This window comes from Elephantulus edwardii, unplaced genomic scaffold (assembly GCF_000299155.1).
Source record: "Elephantulus edwardii isolate Elephantulus edwardi_28Jun2011 unplaced genomic scaffold, EleEdw1.0 scaffold00013, whole genome shotgun sequence".
Taxonomy (NCBI): Eukaryota; Metazoa; Chordata; class Mammalia; order Macroscelidea; family Macroscelididae; genus Elephantulus; species Elephantulus edwardii.
Genome location: NW_006399763.1, coordinates 15936799 through 15964786, shown reverse-complemented (window position 1 = coordinate 15964786; position 27988 = coordinate 15936799). Strand labels below are relative to the sequence as shown.

General features: G+C 38.1%; 1 protein-coding gene across 1 annotated transcript; it reads right to left on the bottom strand.

Moving 5' to 3' along the window:
- Positions 1-324: 324 nt before the first annotated feature.
- MCHR2 (melanin-concentrating hormone receptor 2) lies at positions 325-27688 on the bottom strand. The gene is made up of 5 exons (XM_006881193.1): positions 27505-27688; positions 23229-23438; positions 14247-14441; positions 10582-10701; positions 325-641 (listed from the first exon to the last, which is right to left on the bottom strand). The coding sequence occupies exons 1-5, from the start codon at positions 27684-27686 to the stop codon at positions 326-328; spliced, it is 1023 nt and encodes a 340-aa protein (XP_006881255.1). The 5' UTR covers positions 27687-27688; the 3' UTR covers position 325.
- Between the last annotated feature and the right edge of the window lie 300 nt (positions 27689-27988).

Below are 27988 nucleotides of genomic sequence, written 5' to 3'. Positions count from 1 at the left end.
ACTCTGGCTGCATCCTCTTCAAGACATATTTGTTTGTTCTTTTGGCCAACCATGGAATGTTCAGTGCTCTTTCCAACACCATAGTTCCAAGGCATCAATTCTTCTTCTGTCATCCTTATTCATTGTCCAGCTCAGATCAATATTTTTCATTGTACTAAAATCAGCACTTTAATCTCATTGCATTTGAATGACTGGCTACAGTTCTGTTCCATTATGTTAAAAGTCACAAGAACACAAGAGTAGTGACACACACCATTTCACTTTCTTTTCCAATAACGTCAATAACAAAGGCATGCACATGTAGACTGTCAGTGATACACTTGATCTAAAAGCTTGATTTCAGGGTGTTTTCCATATTGTGGATATTCTTCTCGGTCACCTTTCTTTGAATTTGAGGTATACGTTTTCGGAAATTTCCACTCAGCAGGATGTAGAGGAAAGGGTTAATACTGCTGCTGGTATAGCTAAGACAAATGGAGAGGTAATAGCCGACATAGAAGGCCAGTGTGGGCTGCTCTATCTCCAGGTTCACCAGTTGTATCACGTGATAGGGAGCCGTACTTAGAATAAATACTGCCACCAGCACCAATACCATCTTCGTCAGCTTCACAACTCTCTGCCTTGGAATCCTGGGATTGTAACTGCAAAGAAAGCATTGGAATAGAAATGAACATAAGCAACAAAATGTTCAGGGGCGGGGGAATTAAATAATCATGGAGTTGTATAATTTGATGGGTTGGGGGGTGGTAAGGGAAATCGGAAGAATCTGTTCTCAAAAACAATGTATTTGAGTTTTGTAAAGAAACTAATAAAAAAAAAGACTGAAAAGAAAGTTTTAATACTTTAGAGCTGAGAGTTTGGCACTTTCATCAGAACATAGAAGTCTTGCATTAACCCTCTCAGACCCAGGTAAAAGCTGTAATATGCTTAGAGCTGTGGACAAGATGGTGCCCGAAGCAAAGGAGACTATGGGTGGATTCTGATCAGAGTGAAGAAAAACTGTGTTGTTTTTGTTGTTACTATGTGCTGTTAAGCTGATTATGACTTATAACTATCCTGTGTACAATAGCTCTGAACTCTGCCCTATCCTGAGTCAAAACATCCTGTCTCAAAAACACTGACCCCGTTACCCCAGTTATCGTCAATCTATCTCATCCAACATCTTCCCCTCCTGTGTTGTCCTTTCACCCTTCCAAATACGATGTCTTTCTCCAAGACTGGTTCCTCTGGGCTACATGACCAAAGTATGTGAGATGGCAGAGCCTCATAAATCCTTGTTTCCAAGGAACAATTTAGTTTCAACCTTTCTAAGACAGACCTGTTTGTTCTCTTGGCAGACCATAATACGTTCAATACTCTTCTCCAACACCACAACTCAAAAGCATCAGTTCTTCAATTGTCCTTAGTCACTGTCTAGTTCTCTGATGTATAGCAACTAATTGTAAAGACCCTGGCCTGGATCAGGTTCACCTTATAGACTGACATCCTTGCTCTTCAGTACTCTGGAGAGGTCCCAGATAGTAGCTGATGAATGCAATTAATCTTTTGAATTTTGAAATGTTCAATTTTGATTTTTTTTTTTTTTTTTACTTCTGGTACCTAGAATGTTGACTGTGGACATGAACAAGCTGAAACTGTAAACAATCTCAATCTCTTCTCCATATTCTTCGGTGCTGCCATTTTGGCCCAAGTGTGGGAATCTTTGTTTTCTCGATGTTGAACTTCAATTCTGCAGCAAATGCTTCAGGTTCCTCTCAGTTTTGGCAGTCAAGGTTATTATCTGCATAACACAGGCTGTTGATGAGTCTTCCTCCAAATCTGATGCATATTCCTCCTCATGAAGTCCATCATCCTGAATGATCTGTTCTGCATATGTATTGAAAAGGTGTGGAGACAGGACATTACTGATGCACTCCTTTCCCGATTTTGATCCATGAGGTGTATCCTTAAACTATTCTGACAACTACTTTCTGCTCCAATTATAGTTTTCACATAAGCACAATCAAGTGTTCTGGAATGCTCATTTTCTCAAGGTTAGCCACAATTTGTTGTAATTCACATAGTAAAATGCTTTTGCACAGACATTCCTCTGATACTCTACTTTCAGAAAAGATCCATCTGTCATTAGTTATGATGTCTCTAGTACCATAAACTCTTCTGAACCCAGCTTGCACTTCTAACAGTTCTCTGTCAATGCACTGTTCCAATAATTTTTAGATAATCTTCAGGAAGATTTTATGTGTGATATTAGTTTAATAATTTCCATAGTCTGTCAGATCACCTGTTTTTGGAATAGGAATAAATATGTATCTTTCCAGAAGGTTGGTCAGGTGGTTGTCCTTTAGGGATTTGTGTTTTGTTTTTTAATACTGTTGAATAGGATCCAACTGACACAGAAGATTGCTCCTCTTTCTCCAGCAGAGCATCTGGTGGATTCAAACCACGTGCCTTCAGGATTGCAGCACAGCTTCTTGCCATTAGGCCACCAGAGCTCCCTGCCTTTAGGTTTTTTTATACAGCCTGGTGAGCATGTCCAGAACTGTATCTATTTGTTGACATATGTCAATTGGTATGCTATCAATTCTTGGGTCCTTGGTTGTTGTTTTTTTTTTTTTTTTTGCCAATTCCTTGATAGCAACTTGAACTTCCTCCTTCATCACTATTGCTTCTTGGTTATATTTGTTTCATGAAATTCTTCTGTGTCAGTCAATTCTTTTTGGTCTACTAACTCTGTGTACTATCAGGGGACATAGTGGACTTCAACGTTGCACCAAAAGGAGCCATGCCTGTGGCAGACATCTGGGAACTTTTGAGAGTGAATACGTGTTCTCAAGAGGATAAGCGTGCTCCTTTGAAATGTTGATGCTCCATACTGGGACCTCCTCTTAGACCTCATTTCATGCATATATTCAATTCTCTTTATATCTTTTGTTCCTATCTTTTTCTTTTAAGTAACCATTGTAGGTAAGGCATCTATGATTTTTGTGGGTATTGCAATGTATTATCAAACTCAATAGGGAGAATACTATAGGATGAAAGTTGTCAGTAATATAGAGGAAGTTGCATAGTGGAGGCATATTTGAACCTCATAGGAACCAGCTTTTGCTAATTATTATAGTTCAAGTTATTCCTCGTGTCATTAGTTATGAAATTACCCCTGGAGCTATCACTTCAGGCAAAAGGGGAACTTTGCATATTTTCTATAATTTAAAACTTTTTTAAAAACATTTTTTAAAATTAAATTTTTTTGGGGGGGTGGTGTGTGTGTATATGTACCATCAAATCAGATCTGACTGGTACAGGAGGAAGTTGCCCCTCCTGCTCCTGCAAAGAATCTAGTGGATTCGAACTGCGCACATTTGGGATTACAGGGCAGCTTCTTGCCACTAGGCCACCAGAGCTCCCTAAAGTTCTTTGTATTTTTTAATACTTAAAATTATCCTCAAGACTTTTCTATAAATTTAATGTTATTCCAAGATAAACACATTGAAATATCCTTAATTATGTAAAATTAGACATTTAACAAAAATCTAATATTATTTAACAGAAAGTTTAGATATTTGACAAATAACTCTTAGTTATATAACCAAAATCTCCATGGAGTCATGTCTGAAGCAGGTGAACCAGTTAGGGTAGTAAGAATGAAAAGGATATGACAGGTAAAATCCACTTAAAAGCAGCAATTCCACTGCAGTTTTCATGAGTAGACTCCATTCCTCTAACTTCTTGCATTTTGAGGTATATCTATGTAAGCCTTATTTCATAAGATGCTCTTAGCATTTCTGGTGAAGAGTGTTAGAAGCTAACGATCTGATTTGGAGAACATTTTTTAAAGGGCTCAAATATCCTCTCCAACTTTTTGTGTCTTAATGTTCTGTGTGATTCAATTTCAATCTTCTCACCAATTCAGTTCCTTGGGTGTATTTAGAAGTGATTCCACCTACCCTCACCTTCCCCGCATAGCTATGGTTTCTTCCCTCTCCCAGTATAAATGGATCACTCTTTAATAATGTGAGATTATCAAAGACTTTCAAGAAGCTAAAAGGGGGAAAAATATGAGTCTACAGATCACTTATCTATTAGTATCAAGGATTTTCTGCAGATTTTGACTAATGGTGGCTATACTGATTGTTGTTGTTGTTGAAAGTGTTGTGCAGATAAAACTCAGAATTATGCTTTTTCAAAAGAAATACAAAAATATATTCAAATTTTAGTAGTAACATTGACCCAATATGTTAGATAATTACGGATTTAAACAACTTGGCATATTAATTTCAAAGGGAAACAATTTCAATTTATTAATTTAGTTTTAGATCTTTAAATGATCTTTCTTTATCTCTAGATAAACCTTTAATTTCATTAACCTGTGAATACTTTTTTACTAAGTATGCAAAACTAATCAGCTCCTTCTCTACATTAAAAAACCCCCAGCAAAATGAAAGGTTACACATAATTTATAGGGTATTTATTTATGTACACAATTCTGTAAAATGCACAGCTAAAACATTCAAATGACAGTTGCTGATGACAAATGTAGAATTGTTTAAATAGAAATTTGAGTTCAGTTCACATTTCAGTGAAACTGTTTTGCTAGTGATTTCAGCCTTTGTCACTGAGAAATCTTTATAGATAACTCCTTCAAAAAATGTCTTATTTCCTGAAAGCGCTTTATATAGATATATATTCATGACTTATGCTCAAATATGCTCAATATGGAAGATAAAGGAACTCTAATAGCTTAGTGGTAATAATAGTGTTCCCAATGCAAAGGCAAGAAGTTAGAATCCATTAGCTTCTCCACAGGAGAAAGTTTGGCAAACTCCAGTCTCTTCTTATGTGATTTACTGCTTCTGAAAACCCACTGGCTGGGTCAGCTAGGGGTTAGTTCCCACTCAGTGGTACACAACAACAACAACAACAGCTCAATTGTAGTATGTTTAAGTGATTGTCACCTTGAGTTTCCATTATAGATGTCTTGTGGTGGTTGTTAGGTGTTGTTGATTATGACTCATAGTGATCCTGTGACCAACATATCTGAACCCTGTCCTGTCCTGTGTCATCCTCAACATCTCTGGCACACTTGAATCCATTTCTGTAGTCATTTTGTCAGTCCATCTCATTGAGAGTCTTTATCTCTTTTGCCGACCCTATGCCTTTCCGAGCATGATGTTCCATTCCAAGTAATAGCCTCTCCTAGCAACATGTCCAAAGTATGAGATACAAAACTTTACCTTCCTTGTCTTTAAACAGCATTTTAGATGCACTTTCTTCAAGACTTATCTGCTTGTTCTTTTAGCAGTCCATGAGATACTTAGAACTATTCTTCATCACTACAACTCAAAGGTGTCATCTTGTATTTTGTTATCCTTATTAATTGTTCAGCTCCCAAAGGCAACGCAAGTGATGGAAAAAAATAGGGCTTGAATCTGACACTTCAAACTACCACCATTGCTCCTCGGTATTTTGGAGAAATCCCTGACAGCAGACTTGGCCAATGCAATACATTTCCTGATCAACTGATTGCTGGTACCATATATATTGATTGTTAATCTAAGTAAGATGAAATTATTGTCAATTTTTATCTTTTCATGATGTTTCTTATCAGTCCAGTGGTGAAGATTTTTGTCTTCTTGAGAAAGGCTGTAGTATTTGGTCTTTTGCAGCAAGTATTTCAAGTTCTTACTTTAAGCAAGCAAAGTTATGTCATCATCACAATGCTGATTCATGAGGTCTTCCTCTTATCCTGATGCCACATTCTACTTCACGGAGTCCAGCTTCTTAAAGGATTTGCTCAGCTTACAGACTGAATACATATGGAGAAAGGATACCACCCTGACATACACCTTTCCTGATTTTAAACCATGCAGTGTTCCCTTGCTCTGGACAACATTTATTTTTGGTCTAGATACATGTTTTACATGAGCACAATTAAGTTTTCTGATATCCCTGTTATTCTTAATTTTAGTCATAGTTATGGTCCACACAGTCAAATGCCTTTGCATAGTCAATAAAAGACAAATAGATATTCTTCTGGTATTTTTTGCCTTCAGCCAGGATCTTTCTGACATCAGCAATGATATATCTTCTTTGTTAATGTAGATTTCTTAGGTTATCAGAATTTTTCTTTTACTAACTAAAGTAAAATAGGAGCTCTGGTGGCTTAGTGGTAAAGAATTGTAGTGCCAACTCAAAGGAATGCAGTTCAAATCTACCAGATGCTCTGCAGGAAAAAGATGGGCAATCTCCTCCTTTGTGATTTACTTTTTCTGAAAGGGTATCTCTGAGGGTCTGCTATAAGTTGGTTCCAACCTGACAGTACACAACAACAAACAATAACAACAACTTTCATTGTCGTTGTTACGTACAATTGAGTTGAGTATGAAGAGTATTGAAAATACCATGGACTACCAAGAGAACAAACAGGTCTGTCCTGGAAAGGGTGAAACCAACTTGCTCCTTGGAGGCAAGGATTTTGAAGCTCCATCTCACATACTTTGGGCATTTGCCAAAAGGAACCAGTCCTTGGAGAAGGACATCATGCTTGAAAAGATGAAGGGATAGTGCAGGGGAGGAAGACTCTGTATGAGATGGATTGACGTAGTAACTGGAGCAATGGGGGTAGGTGTGTCAGATATAGTGAGGCTGGTTCATAGTAGGGCAGGGTTCATAGCTGTTTTACCTAAGGTTGCTATGAGTCACAGGCAAATCAACTGGACATAACAAGAACAACATGTTGACCCTATGAACGACATACCAGAACCTTGTCTTGTCCTGGGCAATCTTCATCATATATGACACACTTGAGCCGACTACTGAAGTCACTTTTTCAATCCATCTCATTGAGGGTCTTCTACTCTTTTACTTATTCTTTCCCTATTCAAGCAAGATGTAGCCTCTCCTAGCAACATGCCCAAAATGTGTGAGACAAAACCATCCTTGCTAATAAGGAGTATTCTAGCTGTACCTTCTCTATGACTGTTCTCTTGGTAGTCCACGGGATATTACATACTCTTCTCTAATACTACAATTCGATGTCATCCTTATTCATTGTCCAGATCTCTGAGGCATAGCAAGTGATGGAAAAGACCATAGCTTCAAACAAGTGCACCTTAGTCTTCAAATTAACACAATTGTTCCTCAGTATTATGGATAGGTCCCTGACAATGGACTAGCCAAATGCACTACATCTTCTAATGTCCTGACTGCTGGTATTAAGTTTGTTAATTGTGCATCCGAGGAAGATTAAATCGTTGGCAATTTCTTCAATCTTTTCTCCATCTATCATGATGTTGCTTCTCAGAGCAGTAGTGAGGAATTTTGTCTTCTTGATCTTGAGATGCAATCCATATTGAAGGCTGTAATCCTTGATCTTCTGCTACAAGTATTCTAATTCCTCTTCACTTTCAGCAAGCAGGTTGTGTCATTTGTGTAATACAAGCTGTTGGTGGGTCTTCCTCCTAACTTGATACCACATTCTTCTTCATAGTTAAGTTTCTTGAATGATTTGCTCAGCATTCAGATTGAGTAGATATGGAAAAAGGATGCAACCCTGACACACACCTTTCCTGATTTTAAATTATGAAGTGTTCCCTTGCTCTGTTTGGACAACAGCTGCTTGGTGTAGGTATAGGTTTATGAACATAATTAAGTGTTCTAGATTCCCATTTTTTCAATGTTAGTTATAGTTTGTTGTGGTCCACACAGTCAAATGCCCTTGTTTAGTCAATAAAACACAAATAGACATTCTAAAACAATAGTAGGTAGGGCTGTGAAAGGAGCAGTGGTAACATTGGGAAGACTACCCTTTTCATAAAGGGGAACTGTCTCCATCAATAATATCCACAGCACCATATAAGTAGCTACATGATCAGGCATGCCATCTCACATGCTCTTGCACCTATTTCTATGAATCATTGTGTCCAGTGTTCATTGCAACTTGATTCACAGACTTTATTCACAGTTGTGGGTTTTATTAGGAAAATAATTTGGGGAGTGGGGGAAAGACAAAGAATATCATACAATTTATGTCCAGTTTTGGTTCAACAGTCCCAAGCAGGATTAACAAGTCACATTTCCTTGGTTATTTAAAGTCCAGGTTCAGTTCGGTTGCACAAGTGCAAGAAGCCTCTACTTTCCTCAATCATCCAGCAAAATTAATCTTAGAGCAGTTACAAATCAGCTTTTCCTTCAATCTCCAGCAAGCAAAATCTTTAATTATGGCTCTATCTCCAGAGTTCCTCTGGTAACACTTTGCCACAGTCTCTTCATAGCAGTGTCACAATATTTTCATCTTTTCTCCACTATAATTTTTCATAGTGTGGAAAGCACCTCCTTATATTGGTCCCACAGCTGTTGATGATTTTCAAGACCATTTGTTTGTAAGTAAGGTAGTTAGAATCTATATCCCCAATAGGGGCTAACATAATTAATAGAAAAGCCAATTTTCAAGGTTTCTGACACCACCAGGACCATTAGTGAAGAAGGTGGAACAGAAACATCTGAGGTAGAATAGAAACATCTATGCCTCCTCAGAAACAGAAAAAAAACTTGCAGAATTTGTCTGATCAGAATTCTGAAAGACAGTCAAAAGTTTAAAGCAACCAAGCAAACATGCTATAAGGAAGATCACTAAAACAAGGAAGAAGACATGCATGGTATTTTAATTTACCTAAGCCTCACTCTCTTCCCTGGAATAGTAGTAGTTGTTGTTGTTATGTGTTGTCAAGGTGACTATGACTCATAGCTACCCTATGCACAATAGCTCTGAATCTTGCTCTATTATGAACCAATCTCACTGTCTCTGACAGATGTGCCCTCCCTCCCTGTTACTGTGTCTGTCTATCTCATTCAGGGTCTTTCCCTCTTTTGCTGTACCCCCACCCTTCCAAGTATAATGTCCTTTTCCAAGACTAGTCTCTCTTGGCAATTTGTCCAAGGCATGTGAGATCAAGCTTCAAAATCCTTGCCTCCAAGGAGGAGCTTGTTTCACTCTCTCCAGGACAGAACTGTTAGTTCTCTTGGCACTCTATGATATGTTTAATACTCATCTTTAGCACCACAATTCAAAGGGATCCATTCTTATTCTATCATCTTTGATCACTGTCTAGCTCTCTGTTCCATAACAAGTAATGTCTGGATCAGGTGCACCTTCATTTTTAGACTTAAGCCTGTGTTCCTGGTTCTGGAAGGAGCAAAGTTCGTCTTCTCCCCAAAAATTGTTTTTGTCTATTTTAACTTCACTGAGTTTTCCTCAGATAACTGTCATAAGGATATTCTCTTTGTTTCATCCACTCAGAACTCTATCAGAGTGGAAAGCCTGGGTTATGTTGTCCTTGAAAGTAAATGAAAGTAAAATGAAGAAACTATTGCCACTTGAGGCAAGATAAAAAATAAATAATAGCTTCAGTCAAAATTTACCAGAGGCTAAAAGGAACAGAGAAAAATTGATATACTGAAATCTGAGGGTGGATTTTTTTTTTTTAAGAGGAATGCAGGTTCTGAAAAGTTGCTTCAAATATGGGAGTTAAGAAAGTCACACACATGCTCAGGGCAGGATGCATGCCCAGAAAAGTACTTAGTGGACCCTAGGTTAGTACTTCTGGCTGGTCTTCCGGCTCAAGTAGTAAGTGAACAGCAAATCTAAGTTTTAGTGGCCTAGCTGAATGTTGAAGCAGTCCCTTCAACTCAGAGCCTACAGATATCTTTTCTTTGTTTATTGCTTTAATATTGAAAACATTTTAAAGAGATTATGGTGCATGGAAAAACAATACAATTGAAAACATGAATTAAAAAAAGAAAATAAATGAAAACTGTCCCTAAGGAAGGACAGACTTTGGAATGACTTTACATAAAAAACATTAATAGAACTATGGACTAAAATAAAGGAAACTATGACAATAATTTCTCAATAAGTAAAGAATATAACAGAGAGGAATTTTAGAAAGGGACCAAGTAAGATTTTGTGTGTGTGTGTGTGTGTGTGTGTGTGTGTGTGTGTGTGTGAGTGTACCGTCAAATCAGATCTGACTGGTACAGGAGGAGATTGTCCCTCCTTTTCCTGGCAGAGCATCTGGTGAATTCGAACCGTGTGCCTCTGGGATTGTAGTTGCAGCTCCTTGCCACTAGGCCACCAGAGCTCCCCTGACCAAGTAAGATTTTATAGCTGAAAATTATAGTAATTAAAATGAAGAAATGCTCTAAAGGTATTAAAAAGAAGTTAATTAAATTTAATTAATTAAAAAGAGTTAAAATACAGCAACTATGAAGATAGATGAAATGAAATTATTCAATTTGAATAACAGGAAGCAAAAAGAACTAAGAAAAATAAACATAGCCTAAGAAACTTGAGAAAGACCAATATGCAAGCCAATTATGTGCATAATGGAAGTAACAGAAGTAGAAGAGAGAAAGAAAGGAGCAGAGAGAATGAGAGCAAACCTGGCATTTAACATAAAACTCACATTTTATAAAATACATGGTAAATAAATCCTAGAAACTAGAAAACTTCACTGAGAGTAAACTCAAAGACATCTACACAGAAACACATTATAATCAAATTAAAAAATTAGGATAAACTCTTACCATCCAGCATCCTTGTTTTGCTGATACATCTCCCAAGTATAGCATAAAATTAATATATAGCACACCAAAATCAAAGGTAAAGGGAAAAAGAAAGTTGATATTGTCAAATACAGTGTATACCTGTGAAATTAAAGAGAAAAAAGACATTGCTGTCATGTTCATTATGCTAGGACTTAGCTTTTGTAATTTAGGAGTTCTAATTTTCTGATTCCCCCCCCACCCAGGGCCTAGGATAAAATCCTTGGGGCGGGGGTGGGGGTAGGGGGGAGTGGAAGGAAAGCTCTTTGAATAGTTTAATTTAGGGGGAAAGTTAAGTAGTTCTTTATTGTTCATGGAAAATGATGATTGCTTCTTCTTTTTTTTTTTTTTTAGGCAAAATCAACTCTACTGTGTGCAGACAAGGTAAGACGACTGATTAGTGTTGATCTTTATTATAACAATTGTTGTTGTTGTTGTTGTTGTTAGGTGCTGTCGAGTCATAGACGACTCATAGGGACTCTATGAACAAAAGGCCTGAGAACTGTTCGTACATAGAGTTTGCGGAGGCAAGCCATTTCGGAAGTAGATGCCGCTCCTGCTTCCAGGTTTGTTTTAAACGGGAAGCTCCAGCCAACACTGTCCACCATGGGTAACCATTACCACGTTTGGCACATCAGTGTCCCAGTGTTCAGTATCACAGCAACCGCTAGGTACCTCTGTACAACAATGCACAGACCAATGCTATACCACCTAGAAGGACGTTTGACAGGAAAACAATTTGAACCTGGCCTGAGGGCCGCAGATGAAAATCACCCACCTTTGGCTTGGTAGCATAACTTTCTGTCCACTAGGCCAGTGTAGCTCTCTCTATGTAATCGTATTATAACAATACATTACATAAATCAACAAGAACAATAAGCAACAGAATAACAGTTACTATGTAGTAGGTACTATTTGTACTACCTGTCTGGTGTGTTGTCTAAACAGTAGTGATGTACATGTTGCTGTGATGCAAAAAGCTATGCTATCAATATTTCAACTATCAGAAGGGTCACTCCTCATTGACAGATTTCAGTGAAGCTTTCAGACCAAATCCTGATAAGTTATTACATCTATTAAATTAGTCAGTTAAAACCTTAAGGATCACAGCAAGAATACTCTCTATCTTGCTTGTTTTTGACATGTCATTCAGTGAGATTGATTGCTAAAGGAGGATATCATGTTTGGTGGAGTAAAGACATAGAATATTTCCCCCTTTGCATTTACCTCAGGGTATGAATTGGTGTAATATTGCAACATGTTGATAATTGTGAGGGTAATATAGAATCAAGCAATATTTTGTTCTGTTGCAAGTACATAAGGTTGGCGTCCATAGAGCACATATAAATTAGATGAACTCGACTTGATGGTAGCTGACAAGAAATATTAACACTGTATTAAGTGCTTTATGTTCCTGAAATTATAGAATTTATATGACTCTATGAGTTCTGGTGGCCTAGTGGTAAGAAACTGCACTGCAAGCCCGAAAGGCACATTGGGTGGAATCTACCAGCTGTTCCACAGGAGAAGGATGGAAGCTGTGTTTAACTGCCTCTGAAAACCCTCTGGAGGGTCAGCTGTTGGTCGGTTCTGACTTGACGGTGCATAACAACCACTATAATATGAATATGATGCCACTGATATCCTCATGCTACAGAAGAAGAAACCTAGGCATGAACTGGTTTCATGACTTTCTTTAAGTTACCCGGCTAATAAATGGGAGAAGTGGGATTTGAATACAAGAAGTTCGGTTCCAGAGCCTATTTCGTACCATGGTACCAGGTGATATCTCATTGTGCTGAAATGAGGGTTTCTGCAAAAATCTGATTTTGGTGCAATTCCAGAACAATTTCTCAGGTGAGTAAACTCCTTTCCTGCACAGATAAAATATTCTTTTCTTGCTGGAAAACCCCTGACCTCTGGAAAAGAAGGCTGGCAAAGACACAGTGGATATGGATAAGGGACCAAGTGCAGTATGGTAGTTCCCAAGTCAGGTTGTTTTAAGGGCTTAATTCTAGGAGGTCTAAGAGAGGCTGCCATGTGAGAAAGAATGATAAACAAAAATAGTAGCAATATCTGTAAATCCAGAATCGTTAATTTTTTTTAAGATCATACAGTGGGCATCAGGTGGCCTTTTTAGGTAGAAGGAAGAGTCTAGATTAACATATCAACCAGGAGTGATTAAATATCATTTTCTCATTTGAGTTGGTCTGTGAGTACAGCCAGTGCTGATGAGAGAAATAATGTATGAACAAGCATGTCATTTACAGTCATGCGAAGATTTCTTTCTTGAATATGTGTCCTCACAGGGCTTGTACTCTATATCATGAATAAATAATTCATTCATTTGATAAGTGATGGGGGGGTATTCCATCATGCTGACTTGAGATAGTGTGTGTATAAAACACCTTACACATTACTTGTGAACCCCTCTGAACTCCTTGCCATTGAGTCAATTCCCAACTCATAGTGACTATTATGTGATGTTGAGTTGATTATGACCCATAGCAACCCTATGAATGATGGCTCTGAACCTTGCCCTATACTGTGCCTCCTCACCATCTCTAACCCTCTTAAATTGCTTGTTATAGTCACTGTGTCAATCCATCTTGTAGATCTTCCTCCTGTTTGTTGACCCTCTACCTTTCAAAGCATGATGTCCTTCTCTAAGGAATGGCCCCTCCGTACAACATGCCCAAAGTATGTGAGACAAAGTTTCACCATCCTTACCTAACTCTTTAAGAGAGTAGAACTGCCACATTGGGTTCTGCTTTATCAAAGCAGACTGCCACATCTTCCTTAGTAAACAGAAAATCGAAACCCATTGCTATCAAGTTAGGTCTGATTCATGGTAACTCTATGTGTTACAGAGTAGTAGTGCTCCATACGATTTGTTGGCAAGTAATCTCTGCAGAAGCAGATAGTCAGGCCTTTCTCACATGATACTGCTGGGTGGGTTTGAACCTTTTTATGTTACTAGTTGAGCATGAATTGTTGAGGCCTTTTAGCACCATGCATAGACCTAACCCTTAGTAGGTGTTCAAAAATCTTAGAAGGTATTCAATGGACTTCCAGTGGTATAGTAAAAAATTTCAAGTAGGAAACTTTTTATTTAATTTTACTTTTAAAATCTAAGAATAGTAATGGCTTTATGATACAGCTATTGATAAGATTTCAATATATGCAACTCTTAAACCCTCTGTGAATACTCTGATTTTGATTGATTGTTGAATTCTTGGCTTGTCTGACTTCTGTATATCTTTCAGATTTATGTTTGAAATACATTTTCAGCCAATGAAGTTGCATAATGAAATGAAAATAGTTTTATAAAGGCTAGCAGAAGAATTAGCACACCTCTCCTTAAAATCTAAGTATCCCTTAAAATCTAAGTATCAACTTAGTTATGGAAAGGAGAAATATAAGTGGGGAGATTGACACAAAGACCCTTTTTGGGCCTGCTCATGTGTTGGCAAAAGAGATGAACAGAATCACAGATGTGGTGAAATCCATGGGAAATCGTTCACTATCAACTAGTCAATAAGCACAATAAGCCCATGTTTACTTTGCTTATTGAATAATCTGACATTGAAATTGAAGTACGTACCAATTTAATTCAACTCTATTTTTCTTAAGACTTAACAACTTACCAGAGTACATCTTCAGGGGATGTTAAATCAAAAGCACAGCTCTCGATGCCGTCTTTAAATGTGATGACCTTTGAGTAGACCCAGACAGGCCATGCCAGGATAAAAGAAGCTGCCCAGAGCCCCAAATTGATGCAGATGGTCCTGTACCTAGTTCTCCAACTCCTTAGTCGAAATGGCTGGACGAGAGCCAAGTACCTGCAAAACCAGTTAAGCAGGGTTTGGGAACAATCGATAAAAACACTGAACTCCAAAGATGAACGATTCATGATAAGAGTAAATTATTAGTATTATTATCCTTCCTGAAGTACACCTCTATTAGAGGAAAAGAAAGTTACATTTTTCCAAGAGCTGGCTGATACCTGCAGAGAAAACAACTCTTTACCCTGAAAGCTTGAATAAACCACTCATCCAAATAACTGTCACTTCCATGAATACACTGATAATTCTGGTAAAATTTTGCAGTGCAAACTCTTTATCTTCAAAGATTCTTCCCTTGTAAGAGAAACTGAAGACTTTTTTTTCTGAATAAGTATTTCCTCCATAAGGAAATGACTCTCTTCCCAGTAGGATTTACTAACATTTATGCAAGAAAAAGAAAAGGATGGGCCAATAGAAGAATTTGTAGTTAGCTGAGATTAGGCACATCTGATAGACATATTGCACATATGACTGTACTATAGAGTCCTCTGGCAGGGAAAGCACAGTGAAAAAACTAACATAATTAGTTTAAACAGCACAAATGCTCCCTAGGGAAATTAAACCAGGAAAAGGATATGGCTTAAGATTATGGGGAATGATAAATTGCACAGGAACGATATAGGGCACCATCAAAAAGAGCAACTCAAGAGCTATCCTGAAGTACAATACTGTGAGGGATAGGACACTATTTGTACATAAAAAAAATAGTGAATGCACTATTAATAAAGTGTATGTACCAACCACTAAAGCCAAAATGAAGAAATTGAGGATTTGTATCAACTTTTGCAGTCTGAAATTAACAGAACATACAATAAAGATGCATTGATAATAATTGTCAGTTGGGATGCAAAAGTTGGAAACCAAGTCTATGTGGTCATGATCCAGGTTCTGAGGGAGAGATATTTGAGACAGTATTTTGATATATGGTATGAGTAGGAGTGGTAGTAGGAGAAATTAAATAGATGTAAAACACGACTTTGTTTTTGTTGGCTGCTTTCAGTTTGGTTCCTACTCATGCTAATATGTATTCAACAAGAACTGCCTGATGTTAAGGCTGGGTTTAGACAAGCTGTGGTACTAGGGATATTACAGATAATGCTAGATGGATTTTGGCTGAAAGCAGAGGGCACCAGAGGAATGTCTATCTGTGTTTCATTACTATGCAAAGACATTTGACTGTGTGGGTTACAACAAACTGTGGCTGACCCTGAAGAAGAATAGGAATCACAGAATATTTGATTGTGCTTATGTGAAACCTATACTTGGACCAAGAGGCAGTCATCAGAACAGAGAATGGAGACACTACATGGTTCAAAATTGAGAAAGGTATATGCAAGTGATAAATTCTGTCTCCATACCTTTTCAATCTATATGCTGAACAGATTATCCAGGAGGCTGGGCTCTATGAGAAGGAATATGACATCAGGATTTGAGGAAGAATCATCAACAACCTGCGTTGTGCAGATGATACAAGTCTGCTTGCTGAAAAGTGAGGAGGACCTGAATTGCTTGCTGCTGAAGGTCAAGGATTGCAGCCTTCAATAGGAATTGAACCTTAACATCAAGAAAACAAAGATTCTCACCTTGGGCTGTTTGGCAACATTATGATAGATGATGAAGAGATTGAGATTGTTAACAGTGTCAGTTTGCTTGGCTCCACAATCAACTCTTTGTAACAGCAACCAGGAAATAAAAAGACAAATTGTATTGGTAAAGTTGGCTGTCGGGAACCTCTCTAGATTACTGAAGAGCAACATCAATCTGGAAACTAAGCTGTACCTGATCCAGGCCATAGTCTTTGCAATTCCTTGCTATGCATCAGAGAGCTTGACAATGTCTAAGGATGATAGAAAGAGAATTGATGTCTCTGAGCTGTGGTGCTAGAGAATTGATGTCTCAGAGCTGTGGAGCTGGAGAAGAGTGTTGAATATATGATGGACTGCTAGGAGAACAAACAGGTTCATCCTAGAGAGGGTGAAACCAGGCTGCTGCTTGGAGGCAAGGATTCTGAGGGTTTGTCTGACATACTTTGGGCATGTTGTGAGTATAGACCAGTCCTTGGAGAGGGACATCATCCTTGAAAGAGTGGAGGGATGGAGAAAGAAAGGGAGACCATTGATGAGATGGATTGATACAGTGACTGGGGTAATGAGAGTAGGTGTATAAGAGACAGTAAAGTTGGCACAGGACAGAGCAGGTTTCAGAGCTGTTGTACATACAGTCACTATGAGTTGCAAGCAACTCAAGGACACAAAACAATATATATTATATATAATTATATATAATTATATATATACATATACATAGAATGTTTTCGTTGTGTGTCAGAACTGACTTATAACTGACCCTTCTACAAGTTTTTAGAGGCTGCAAATTGCATGAGAGGAGATTGGTTATCTTTTTCAGACAGAGCTACCTTTGGGTTGACAGTACAACTCCTTACCCATTAAGCCACCAGAGCCCCATAGACAATGCTTAAGGTAGCTCTGATTATCCAGTAGTAAGGAGTTGTGCTGTCAACCAAAAGACAGGTGGTTCAAATTCACCCTCTGCTCAACAAGAAAAAGAGGGGGAATGTCTTCCTGTGCAATTTACAGCCTCTGAAAACCTGCTAATGTGTCAGCTATAAGTCAATTCTATAATAATAATAGCAAACAATGCCTGGTTTTGCACCATCCCAATGATCTGTTGCACATTAGACTGTTGTGATTCATACTTTTCGTTGCCTGAGTTTTGGAAGGTCTTTGTCAAACCTTTCTTTCTAGACCATCTTAGATTGGAAACTGCTGACATCTGCTAATATCATGACAACACTCAAACTTTCGTAAACAAATAGTGTTGGCTTTACACGTGTGCTGTATGGGACTTGAACCTGGGTCTCTCATGTGGAGACTGAGAATTTCTACCACTGACCCACCAAATAAAATCAAACCAAAGCAAATAAATTAGTGCCATTGAACTGATTCTGACTCATAGCAACTCTGTATTAGGTATCAGTGGCAGTGAATCTTAGCTTTTCTTTCTCTTGTGGAACTATTCTTGCATTTGAACTTCTGGAGATACTCAGCTTTTTTTATTAGCAGCATAACCCATAATAGACTATACCATCAGAGCTATTTACTGAATCACCACTGCCCTCAGAAGTTGCTTTCATTTCTAACTTTATTTTCTCCAAGATTTTGTAGAGCTGCTTCATGAAGACTCAATAAATAAAAGAATCCCTGTTCTCTTGCTAAACTGATTTTATCAACAGCTTCTGTTTCATAGACAAAGAAAATAATCCAGTTAACATTAGGAATTATGTGCAATGGATTTGTTCCAAGTTAAAAAAATGTACCTTCACTGTATTGGCCTTAAGAAGTTCTCAGCAGGAGGTTAAATATCTATATGTAGACTATATCCAGACACTCCTATCTCTGAGGTATGGAGAAACTTTTATTAACTAGAATGAATGATGCTGACAACAGTGAGACTGTTCTTTAAGTCGTTTATCTACAGTGGGCCTAGTCAATGTGGGATCCTCACCCAGTGTTCAAACACAATCATGTTACCTGGCTCTCCTTAAGGCATTGGCAGCATTGGCTGGTATCAGCCGTGTTATCCAATCCAACACAGTACATTATTTTAAATATTTTTAAAATATCATATGAATTACAAATTAAGAAGCATACTTAATGCCTTGAGAGCTTTTTTCGCCAGCGAAGCAGTAGGATATAAAAATGCATAAAACATCACCATCATTATTCATTTCTGCTAGAGTAAAGATTTTGTATTAACCTTGTCATTCCTTCATTTATTCATCAGAAGATGTGCTTATCACTTCCCTAACCCCACACCCATTAAAAAGGGGGAAAGAGGCAGTATTCAGGCAAAAGTCTTGGATGAATTCAAAGAAATTGAACACTTTCTTCAAGTCTGACATTCACTTCTCTGATTCTTTCATGAAATATTTTGCAACAACCTGTAACTAACCTTCCAGTAGGTTTCTAGAGGCTGTAAACTGGCCAGGAGATTGCTTATCTTTCGTCCTGAGTAGCTAGTAGCAACAGAACTACTTACCCACTAGATCATCAGAAGCACTTACTATATGTGACAGTCTGCTTCTGAAAGGATTAGGAGCTTTTTCTTAAAAAAAAAAATCAGCTTGTATACAATAAATCATTTATATTGAGTTTCATTTATGTAGATTGTATTTCATATAATCTTTCCCTTACATTGTGTTCCATACAAACATTTATTCACATACATTGTGTTTTATATAATGAATTACTATTGGTCTATGACTATTTTTACCCTGCTTTTTTGAGTCCCCACTGAATTTTTCCCATTTCTTTGGAAAGTTTACAAGGCATTTCTACTCTGGATTTGCAAGACTCTCTCCTGATGCGTTACTGGTGGATTTGAACTGCCAGAGATGTGAAGCCTTTGGATTAGCAGTGCAACTTGCTAACTACCATGCCACCAGAGTTCTCCAACAGGGTCACTATTAGTTGGGTTAGACCATGGAAATGGGGTTGGTTTGGGATTATGCGCTTGCTCTCACATAGACACCTGGAGTATATCAGAAATCAAAGACTATCTTTTTCAAGGTTAAAGAAAGCAGAATAAATAGTGAGTAAATAAAGAAATAAATAATATCTTTAAAGCAAGAGGTAAGAAAAGTAGATCAGAACAAGGGGCATCAGCAGTGTTGAGTTGGGACAGAGTAGGAAGTGAGTTGACATTTTAAAAATGCATTGCTCTTCCAAACAGCATAATATCACTATATGCACATGACTTTCTTTAAGACCTTTTTCTAGATGAAGATAGTTGCTAAGACATGGTGTGGAGCTCTTGACATCTGGATGATACAGGACACAGCCAAGCTCTCGTGTTTTCTGAAGGCCACACAGTGAAGTTCTTACAAGCTATGTGTTATCTCCAGTGTCAGATAACTTGAATGTGAGCCAGGCTCAGCAACACATTGGCTCTGTAAGTGGAGCCATCATCATTATCACCAAGATGAATATTATTAACTTAACAATGTTGGTGAATATTGCTGTAGCCTATTTGACAGCTGTCAGTGACTTCATCTTGTTTGGATCCACAATCAATACACTTGGTATCAGCAGTGAGGAGATCAGGAGATGTATTATTCTAATAATTCCAAATTACTGAGGAGGAATGGTATCAGTTTAAGGAGTAAGATGCTCCTGAATCAGACCATGGTCTTTTTAGTCACTTGTTATGCATCTGTAAGCTAGACAATGACTTAGAATGACAAAAGAATTTATTTTTTTAAACTGTGGTTGGAGAAGAGTACTGAATATCCCATTGACTGCCAAAAGAACAAGCAGATATGTCTTGAAGAAGAAGGTTCAGCCAGGGTGTTCTTTGGAGCCAAAGATGATGAAGGTTTATCTTATATACTTTGCAGATTTTGCTAAAAGTTATTCCTTGGAGAGAGACATCATGCTTGGAAAGGTGGAGGGACAGAAAAGGAGAGGAAGACCCTCAACAAGATGAAATGACATAGCGACTGCAACAATGGACTTGAGTGTGTCAGAGTTTGTGAGGACAGCACAGATTAGGAAAAATTTCAGATATGTTATTCATAGGGCCACTATGAGTCATACTCAGCTTGATAGCACCTAACAACAACAACAATAACATTCTAGGATATAATAGGAAAAATGTCCAGTGATTCAAATGCCAACATTTTCATTAATCAATTATATTTAAATGACTGCACTCACCAGTCTCTTCACAGCTAATGAAGAACCCATAGCTACTTCTGTGATGACACTGAGAAAGCTGCTATGTGATAACCTGAGCGTGTGAGACAGTGAGCAGAATTAGCTTAAGATGGAGAGTAGCCCTGATGGAATTTGATTACTGACTGAAAGGTCAGAGGCTCAAAACCACCAGTAGCTCCATGAGATCATGATAAGCAGTCTTCTTCAGTAAAGTTTTCTAGGTTTAGAAACCCTGTGAGAGAGTTCCAGTCCATCCTTTAGGGTCTCTATCAGTCATAAGAGACTTAATAACAGTGGATCTTGTATTGGGCTTAAAGAACAAGACCTCTAGCTTGGTTTTTGTCTCTCCTTATTCTCCACATGTCTCTAGCAAACACCATTACTTCTCTGGCTCTCACCTTTCTAATGTAAAAACAATGGGGAGTGGGGTTTGTTCTGGTTTCTAATATTGCGCAAGTTCATATTTTTTCCCTTTACACTGAACTGTAAATAAAATGAAATTTTGAAGGAATGTTGATTTAATTTATTACGAATACAGTCAAATAGCTCTGGTGGCCTAACGGTAAGATGTTGCATTGGAAGCATAAAAGTATGAGGTTAAATCCACCAGCTGTGCCATGGGAGAGAGGTAGTCTCCTCCCACATGATTAATTGCCTCTGAAAAACCACTGGAGGGTCAGCTATTTGATTCTGACTCAACTGTGCACAACAACAATATAGTCAAATATTTTGGCAAAGTCAAAAAAGTAAACAATTTTCTGGTATTCTCTACCTTCCACCTGATCTGATGTCAGCAATAATATCCTTGGTCCTACAAACTGTTCTGAATTCAATTTGAATTTCTGGCAGTTTCCTGTTGATATATGGCTCCAGTAATTTTTAAAAATAATCTATGGCAAGATTTTGCTTGCATCTGATACTAATTAGATTGCCCAATAATTTCCAAATTCTGTTGGATCATTATTTTTTGTTTTTTAAAGAATCTGTCAATGTAATTTATGACATCTCATCAAATCCTCATTGCCTTTCCTGTGATCACCCACCCACTCATCTCTGTGCTCCCTCCCTCCATTCCTATTCCTGTCACCATCATTGTTTCTATTTGTGTGTAGTTCTTGCTTTAGTTTTTTTATTCCCCTAATCAATCAACCACATATATCTTGTTCCTTGTGGATAATTCCACATAATGCCTGACCACTTATTCATTCCATATCACTGTTCACTAATTTCAATAAATTGTTCATTGCTTATCCATTAATTTCCTACTCTCCCAAATATGTAACCATATCAGATTGATTCTGTATATAAATCTTTCTCTAGATTTGCTTGTTTGTTTTGTATTTTGTAACAGTGATCTAGTGTAATATTTAACCCTTTAGTGACTCATTTATTTCGCTCAGCATACTGTCCCCTAGATTCATTCACGTTGTGTGGTGTTTCACTAGTTCTTCATTGGTTTTTGGTGCTGTATAGTGCTCAATTATGTGGCTGTTACACAGTTCCTATATTGGGTGGTTTGTTTATGGGGACTTGGATTATCTCCTTAGCTTTGCTATTGTGAATGATGCTGCAATGAACATGAGTATGAAAAAAAATGACCAAAAAAGATGTTTTAGTGTTTTAAATTATCAGTGTCATTAATATCACATGCAAGCAATATTCTGCTAAAAATGATCCAAAAATGACTGGAACAACACATCAGCAGAGACCTGCCTGAAGTGTGCATATTACAGCTAATGTTAGATGGATCTTTGCCGAAAGCAGAGACTATCAGAGGAATGTCTATCTGTGTTTCATTGACTGCGCAAAGACATTTGACTGTGGCCACAACAAACTGTGGCTAACTCTGAGAAGATTGTGAATCTCAGAACACTTGATTGTGCTAATGCAAAACCTACATTTGGACCAGGAGTCAGTAGTCAGAACAGAGGAAGGAAACACTACATGGTTTAAAATTGAGAAAGGTGTACACCAGGGATGTGTCTTAGCTCTGTATCTTTTCAGTCTACATGTAGAGCAAATCCTCTAGGAGGCTAGGCTCTATGAGAAGGAATGTAGCAGAGGATTTGAAGATTTATCAACAAACTGCATTATGCAGATGATATAACTCTGCTTGCTGAAACTGAGGAGGACCTGAAGTGTTGCTGCAGAAGGTCAAGGACTTCAGCTTTCTATATGGATTGAAGCTCAACACCAGAAAAACAAAAATTCTTGTCACTGGGCCAATTAGCAGCATCATGATAGATAGTGAAGAGATTAAGATTGTTAACAGCTTCAGCTTGCTTGGTCTCAAAATCAACACTCTTTGTGCCAGCAGCCAGGAAATCAAAAGATGAATTGCATTGAGAAGTCTGCTGTCAGGGACATCTCCAGACTGCTGAAGAGCAACAATGTTAGCCTAGAGACTGAAATGTGCCTGATCCAGGCCATAGTCTTCCCAACTATATGTTAAGCATCATAAAACTAGAAAATGACTAGGGATGATAGAAGGAGAGTTGATACCTTTGAGCTGTGGTGCTGGAGAAGAGTATTAAATATACCATGGATTGCTAAGAGAACAAAGAGGCTTATTCTGGAGAAGGTGAAACCAGGCTGCTCCTTGGAGGCAAGGATTCTGAGGCTTTGTCTGACATACTTTGGGCATGTTGCAAGAAGAGACCAGTTTAGAGAGGGACAATATGCTTGGAAAGATTGAGGAATAGTGCAGGAGAGGAAGACCTTTTATGGGATGGATTGATTCAGTAACTGAGGTAATGGGGGTAGACAGTAAGGTTGGCTCAGGGTTGAGCAGTGTTCAGAGCCTTTGTATATAGGGTTGCTAAGAGTTGCATGTGACTTCACAGCACACAACAACAACAAAGAAAACAAAATAGATCTTGGTGAAGAAAGAAAAATATTTTCAAGGACTCAATCCATAGATAAGAAAGAAAGAAAAAAAGAAATGCTTTGTTGTTATAAAGTAGCACTGATATTGCTTAAATCGGGAGACCTTGGAGGAGTACAGACGGCTCTGTGTAATATTACATTCTTTCAAAGTTTCTACACTTACCTGTCTACACTCATCACAGTCATGATGGCACTACAGGCGAACTGGTTGCATGTATCCAGGGATGTGATGATGGTACAGAGAGGCCCTCCAAACACCCACTCTCCACCTCTGGCCCATTGGTGGATAATAAAAGGCATTCCAGTGATGTGGACTAAGTCGGCCACAGCAAGGTTGCAGATATAAATGTCAGGAATTGTTTTTTTTCTTGACCTGAAAGAAATGGAGATAGACTCAGTGTTGTTGTTGTTATGTGCCATCGAGTAGGCTAAGTATTAACATAATTAATGTGCACTTGCTTCAAATTTTAGCTCTGGAAAATTTCAACTGCCACGATGAGTTTTACTTGATTGCACAGTCAACACTCTTGTTACCAGCAGCCAGGAAATCAGGACATGGATTGCATTGGGCAAGTCAGCTGTCAGAGACCTCTCCAGAGTACTGAAGAGCAATGACATCAGGCTGGAGACTAAGGTGCACCTTATCTGGGCCATGGTCTTTGCTATTATGTGCTATTTATCAGAGAGCTGGACAGTCACTAAGAATTACAGAAAGAGAATTGATGCCTTTGAGCTGTGATGCTGGAGAAGAGTGTTGAATATACCATGCACTGCTAGGAGAACAAACAGGTTTGTCCTGAAGAGGGTGAAACCAGGCTGCTCCTTGGAGGAAAGGATTCTGAAGCTTTTTCTGACATACTTTGGGCATGTTGCAAGGAGGGACCAGTCCTTGGAGAGGGTCGTCATGTTTGGGAGCGTGGAGGGACAGCACAAGAGAGGAAGCCTCTTCTCCCTCTCCCTCTCTCTCTCCCTGTCCCGCTCTCTCTCCGTCTCTCTTTCCCTCTCCCTCTCCCAGAAGTATTTGGGTGGGTTGAAGTCCTCCACCAGAGCCCTGCATCTCACGGCAAACATTTGTCTGTCCCAGAATTTATTGGAAACCTTTTGTCTTCTCTTACCTCACTAGGAGATGACAAAACCAAACAGCACCACTTTGCCTGCCCTCCTGCCCGCCAGCAGTATGAGGTTTGCCTAACTGGAGGTTCTTGGAATTTCTTTGTTCAGTGATTGAGGTAGTGGGAGTAGGTGTGCTAGAGACAAGGAAGTTGGCACAGGATAGAGCAGGGTTTAGGGCCCTTGTACACAGGGTCACTATGAGTCGCAAGCGACTCGACCACATATGACAACAACAAGAATGATGAGTTTTAAGAATTAAAGCAAAGTCTACACAAAGACATATATGAATGCCTACTTGATTGTTGTTGTTGTTGTTAGGTGCTAACAAGTTGACTACAGCTCTCAATGGTCCTGTGAAAGACACAAATCTGAACCTTGCTCTATGTTGTATCACCCTCACAATCTCTGTCATTCTCAAGTCCATTGTGATGGTCTCTGTGTCAATCTATCTCATTGAGGATCTTTCTTTTTTGCTGACCCTCTACCTTTGCCCGCATAATGTCTCTTTCTCCCAACTGGTTCCTCCTAAAAATATGCCTAAAGTAAGTGAGACAAAGTTTCATTATCTTTGCCTCTACGGTGCATTCTGGTTGCACTTCTTTTAAGACAGAGTTGCTTGTTCTTTTGTCAGTCCATGGGATAGTAAATAGTCTTTACAAAGTCACAGTTCAAAGGTTTTGATTCTTTGGTCTTCCTTATTCATTGTCCAACTTTCAGATGAATAGGAAGCAATTGAAAATACCAAGACTTGGATCAGGTGCACTTTAATCTTTAAACTGATATTATTGCTTTTTAGCATTTTTTAAGATATCATGGACACCAGATTTCCTCAATACAGCATGTCTTTTTTATTTCTTCACTAAAGCTACCAAATGTGTTGATTATAGATCTAAGTAAAATTAAATAGTTGACAACTTCTTTCTTCATCTATTAGGATATTGTCTATTTGTCTAACTTTTGTCTTCTTGATGTTGTAATATAATCCATATTGAAGACTGTAGTCTTTGATCTTCTTCAGGAAGTGCTTCAAATCTTCTTCACTCTGTGAAACCAAATCCTCACAACTAGACCAATAAGAATATAATAATAAATACAAAGAGATATTGAAATTGTCTAATATTTTGTTTGGATCAACAATCAAAACTCATGGAAGCAATATTTTATTAGACAAAAGGACTTTTTTATTTTTTTTAAAATGTGAGAATGCCAAGATGTCACTGAGAAGACTAAGATGTACCTGATCCAAGCCATGGTATTTTCCATCTCTTCATATGCATATGAAAGTTAGACAATGAGTAAAAAAGACTAAATAAGATCTAATGCCTTTAAATTATGATGTAAGTAAAGAATATTAAATACTTCAAATTATTAATATTAAATAAACTTTTAGGAGAATAAACAAATCTGTTTTAGAGAAAGAACAGCCAAAATAAGCAAACCACTATAAAATAAAAGAGGGAAAAATCCCTAGAGGCAATGACAGCAAAACTGTTGTTCATGTACTTTGGGGCATGTTATCAAGAGGAGCCAAGCCTTGAAGAAAGACACCAGGCTTGGTAAAGTTGTTTTGAAGAGGTAGGAGCACTTAGGTTTTTTTCACACTTGGACTGTTGGATAATATTGGTTGATTATACCTCAGTACATCTTCGTTTTTAAAGTGACATCCTTGCTCTTTAGCTCTAACTAGTCTAATGAACAACTCGTGTTTTGCGAATAACACAATCTTGCTTATAGAAAGTGAAGAAGACTTGAAGCACTTATTGAAGAAGAGCAAATACTACAGCTTTTAGTATGATCACATTTCATCATCAAGAATACAAAAATCCTCACATGTGGATTAATAGGCAACATCATTATAGATGGAGAGAAGATTGAAGTTATTAAGAATTTTATTTAACTTGGATCCACAAGTAATTCTGTGGAAGTTGTTGTTGTATGCTATTGAGTTTCTTGCAACTCATAGTGACTCTCTGCACAATAGCTCTGAATCTTGCTCTATCTTGAGTCCACTTCATCATCTCTGACATACCTATCCCCATTACCCCAGTCATTGAGTGAATCCATTTCATCCAGTCTTCCTCTCTTGTGCTGTCCCTCCATCCTTCCACACATGATACCCCTCTCCAAAGACTTGTTCACCCTTGCAACATGTCCAAAGTATGTCAGGTGAAGCTTCAAAATCCTTGCCTCTAAGAAGTAGCCAGGTTTCACCCTCTCCAGGATGAACCTGTTCTCATAAGAGTTCATGGCATATTCAATACTCTTCTCTAGCACCACAACTCAAATGCATCAACTCTTCTCTGTCATCCTTAGTCATTGTCGAGCTCTCTGATGTATAGCAAGTAATTGCGAAGACCATGACCTGGATCAGGTGCACCTTGGTGTCTAGACTTACACCATTGCTCTTTAGTACTCTGGCAAGGTACCTGAGAGCAGATTTTCCCAATGCAATTAATCTTTTGATTTCCTGACCCCTGGTGCCAAAAGTGTTGATTGTGAAGCTAAGCAAAATGAAGCTGTTAACAATCTCCTATATCTTCACCATCTATCATGATAGTGCCAATTGTTCCAGTGGTGAAAATCTTTGTGTTCTTGATGTTGAGCTTCAATCAATATTAAAGGCTGGAGTCCTTGACCTACAGCAAATGCCTCAGATCCTCTTCAGTTTTAGTAAACAAGGTTGTGTCATTTGCTTAACACAGGTGGTTGATGAATCTTCCTCCAATCCTCATGCCACATTCCTTTTCAAAGAGCCCGGCAGTAAAGAAATCAAAAGATGTGCTGCTTTGGCAAATCTGTTGCTAAGTTAAAGTACTAAAGTATTGGTTTGTTATTGTTGTGTACCGGTGAGTCAAAACTGACCCATGGTTGACCAGCAGCAAGTTTTCAGAGGCAGTTAATTGCATGAGAGATTACTCATTCTTTCACAGAACAGCTGGTGGATTTAAACCATGTACCTTTGGATAGCCAGCACAATTCTTTACCACTAGGCCATCAAAGCTTTTTAAAATGTTGGTCTATATCTTACCATTTTGAGATCTGCCAATCAGAATTAATCTTGTTGTTGTTGTTATTATGTGCCATCAAGTCACTTGCGACTCATAGCAACCTTATCTATGAACAACATCCCTAAACTCTGTCCTGTGCCAATTGCACCATCTCAAGCAAGATAAAAACATTTCTAGAATCTTCATTCATTATCGTAACAAAAAACTCCCAACACTTAATTTTTTTAAGCCAAATTGTGCAGGGGACAAAGATTTCATTTAAGAAATAAAGTGTGTTATTCTCTAGTTAAGGAAAGAAAATAACCAAAAAAGTCTTACCTTATTATAGTGACTACAATGAGGATGTTGCCAACCAACCCTGTCGAACAGATAATCCCAATCATAGAAGGGAGGATGACTGTATCTACAATGCTAGGGGTCTGATAAGCAAACTCTTTACCCAAAGATTTGTTCAAAATTTCAGCAGAGATATTCCAACAGGATGAGGAAAGCAGATTCATTGTTCATGAACTACAGAGGGTTAAAGCTGTGAAGAAATAAAAAGTGTTTTATTTAATTAGTTTTAGAAAATGTTTTCTTTTCAAGAACTTTTTTTTAACATATGCTGTTGTTATTGATTTCCTTCCAGTTGAGCATGACTCAATATGACCCTATGAACAGAAGTCCCTCTACAACTATCAACATTTATCAAAGTTGATATTTTTAACATATATTCAAAGATTCTCACCACTGGACTAATTGGCAGCATCAGGATGGATGGTGAAGACATTGAGGTTGCTAACAACTTTAGTCTGCTTGGATC

What these genes read in the sequence shown, in the direction of transcription:
- MCHR2 (XM_006881193.1), bottom strand. Translation starts at nt 27,686, where the DNA reads ATGAATCTGCTTTCCTCATCCTGTTGGAATATCTCTGCTGAAATTTTG. An exon ending in ACTGTGATGAGTGTAGACAG is followed by an intron (nt 14,442 to 23,228) that starts GTAAGTGTAGAA and finishes CTGGTTTTGCAG; the next exon opens with GTACTTGGCTCTCGTCCAGC. An exon ending in TCCCCTGAAGATGTACTCTG is followed by an intron (nt 10,702 to 14,246) that starts GTAAGTTGTTAA and finishes TTAATTTCACAG; the next exon opens with GTATACACTGTATTTGACAA.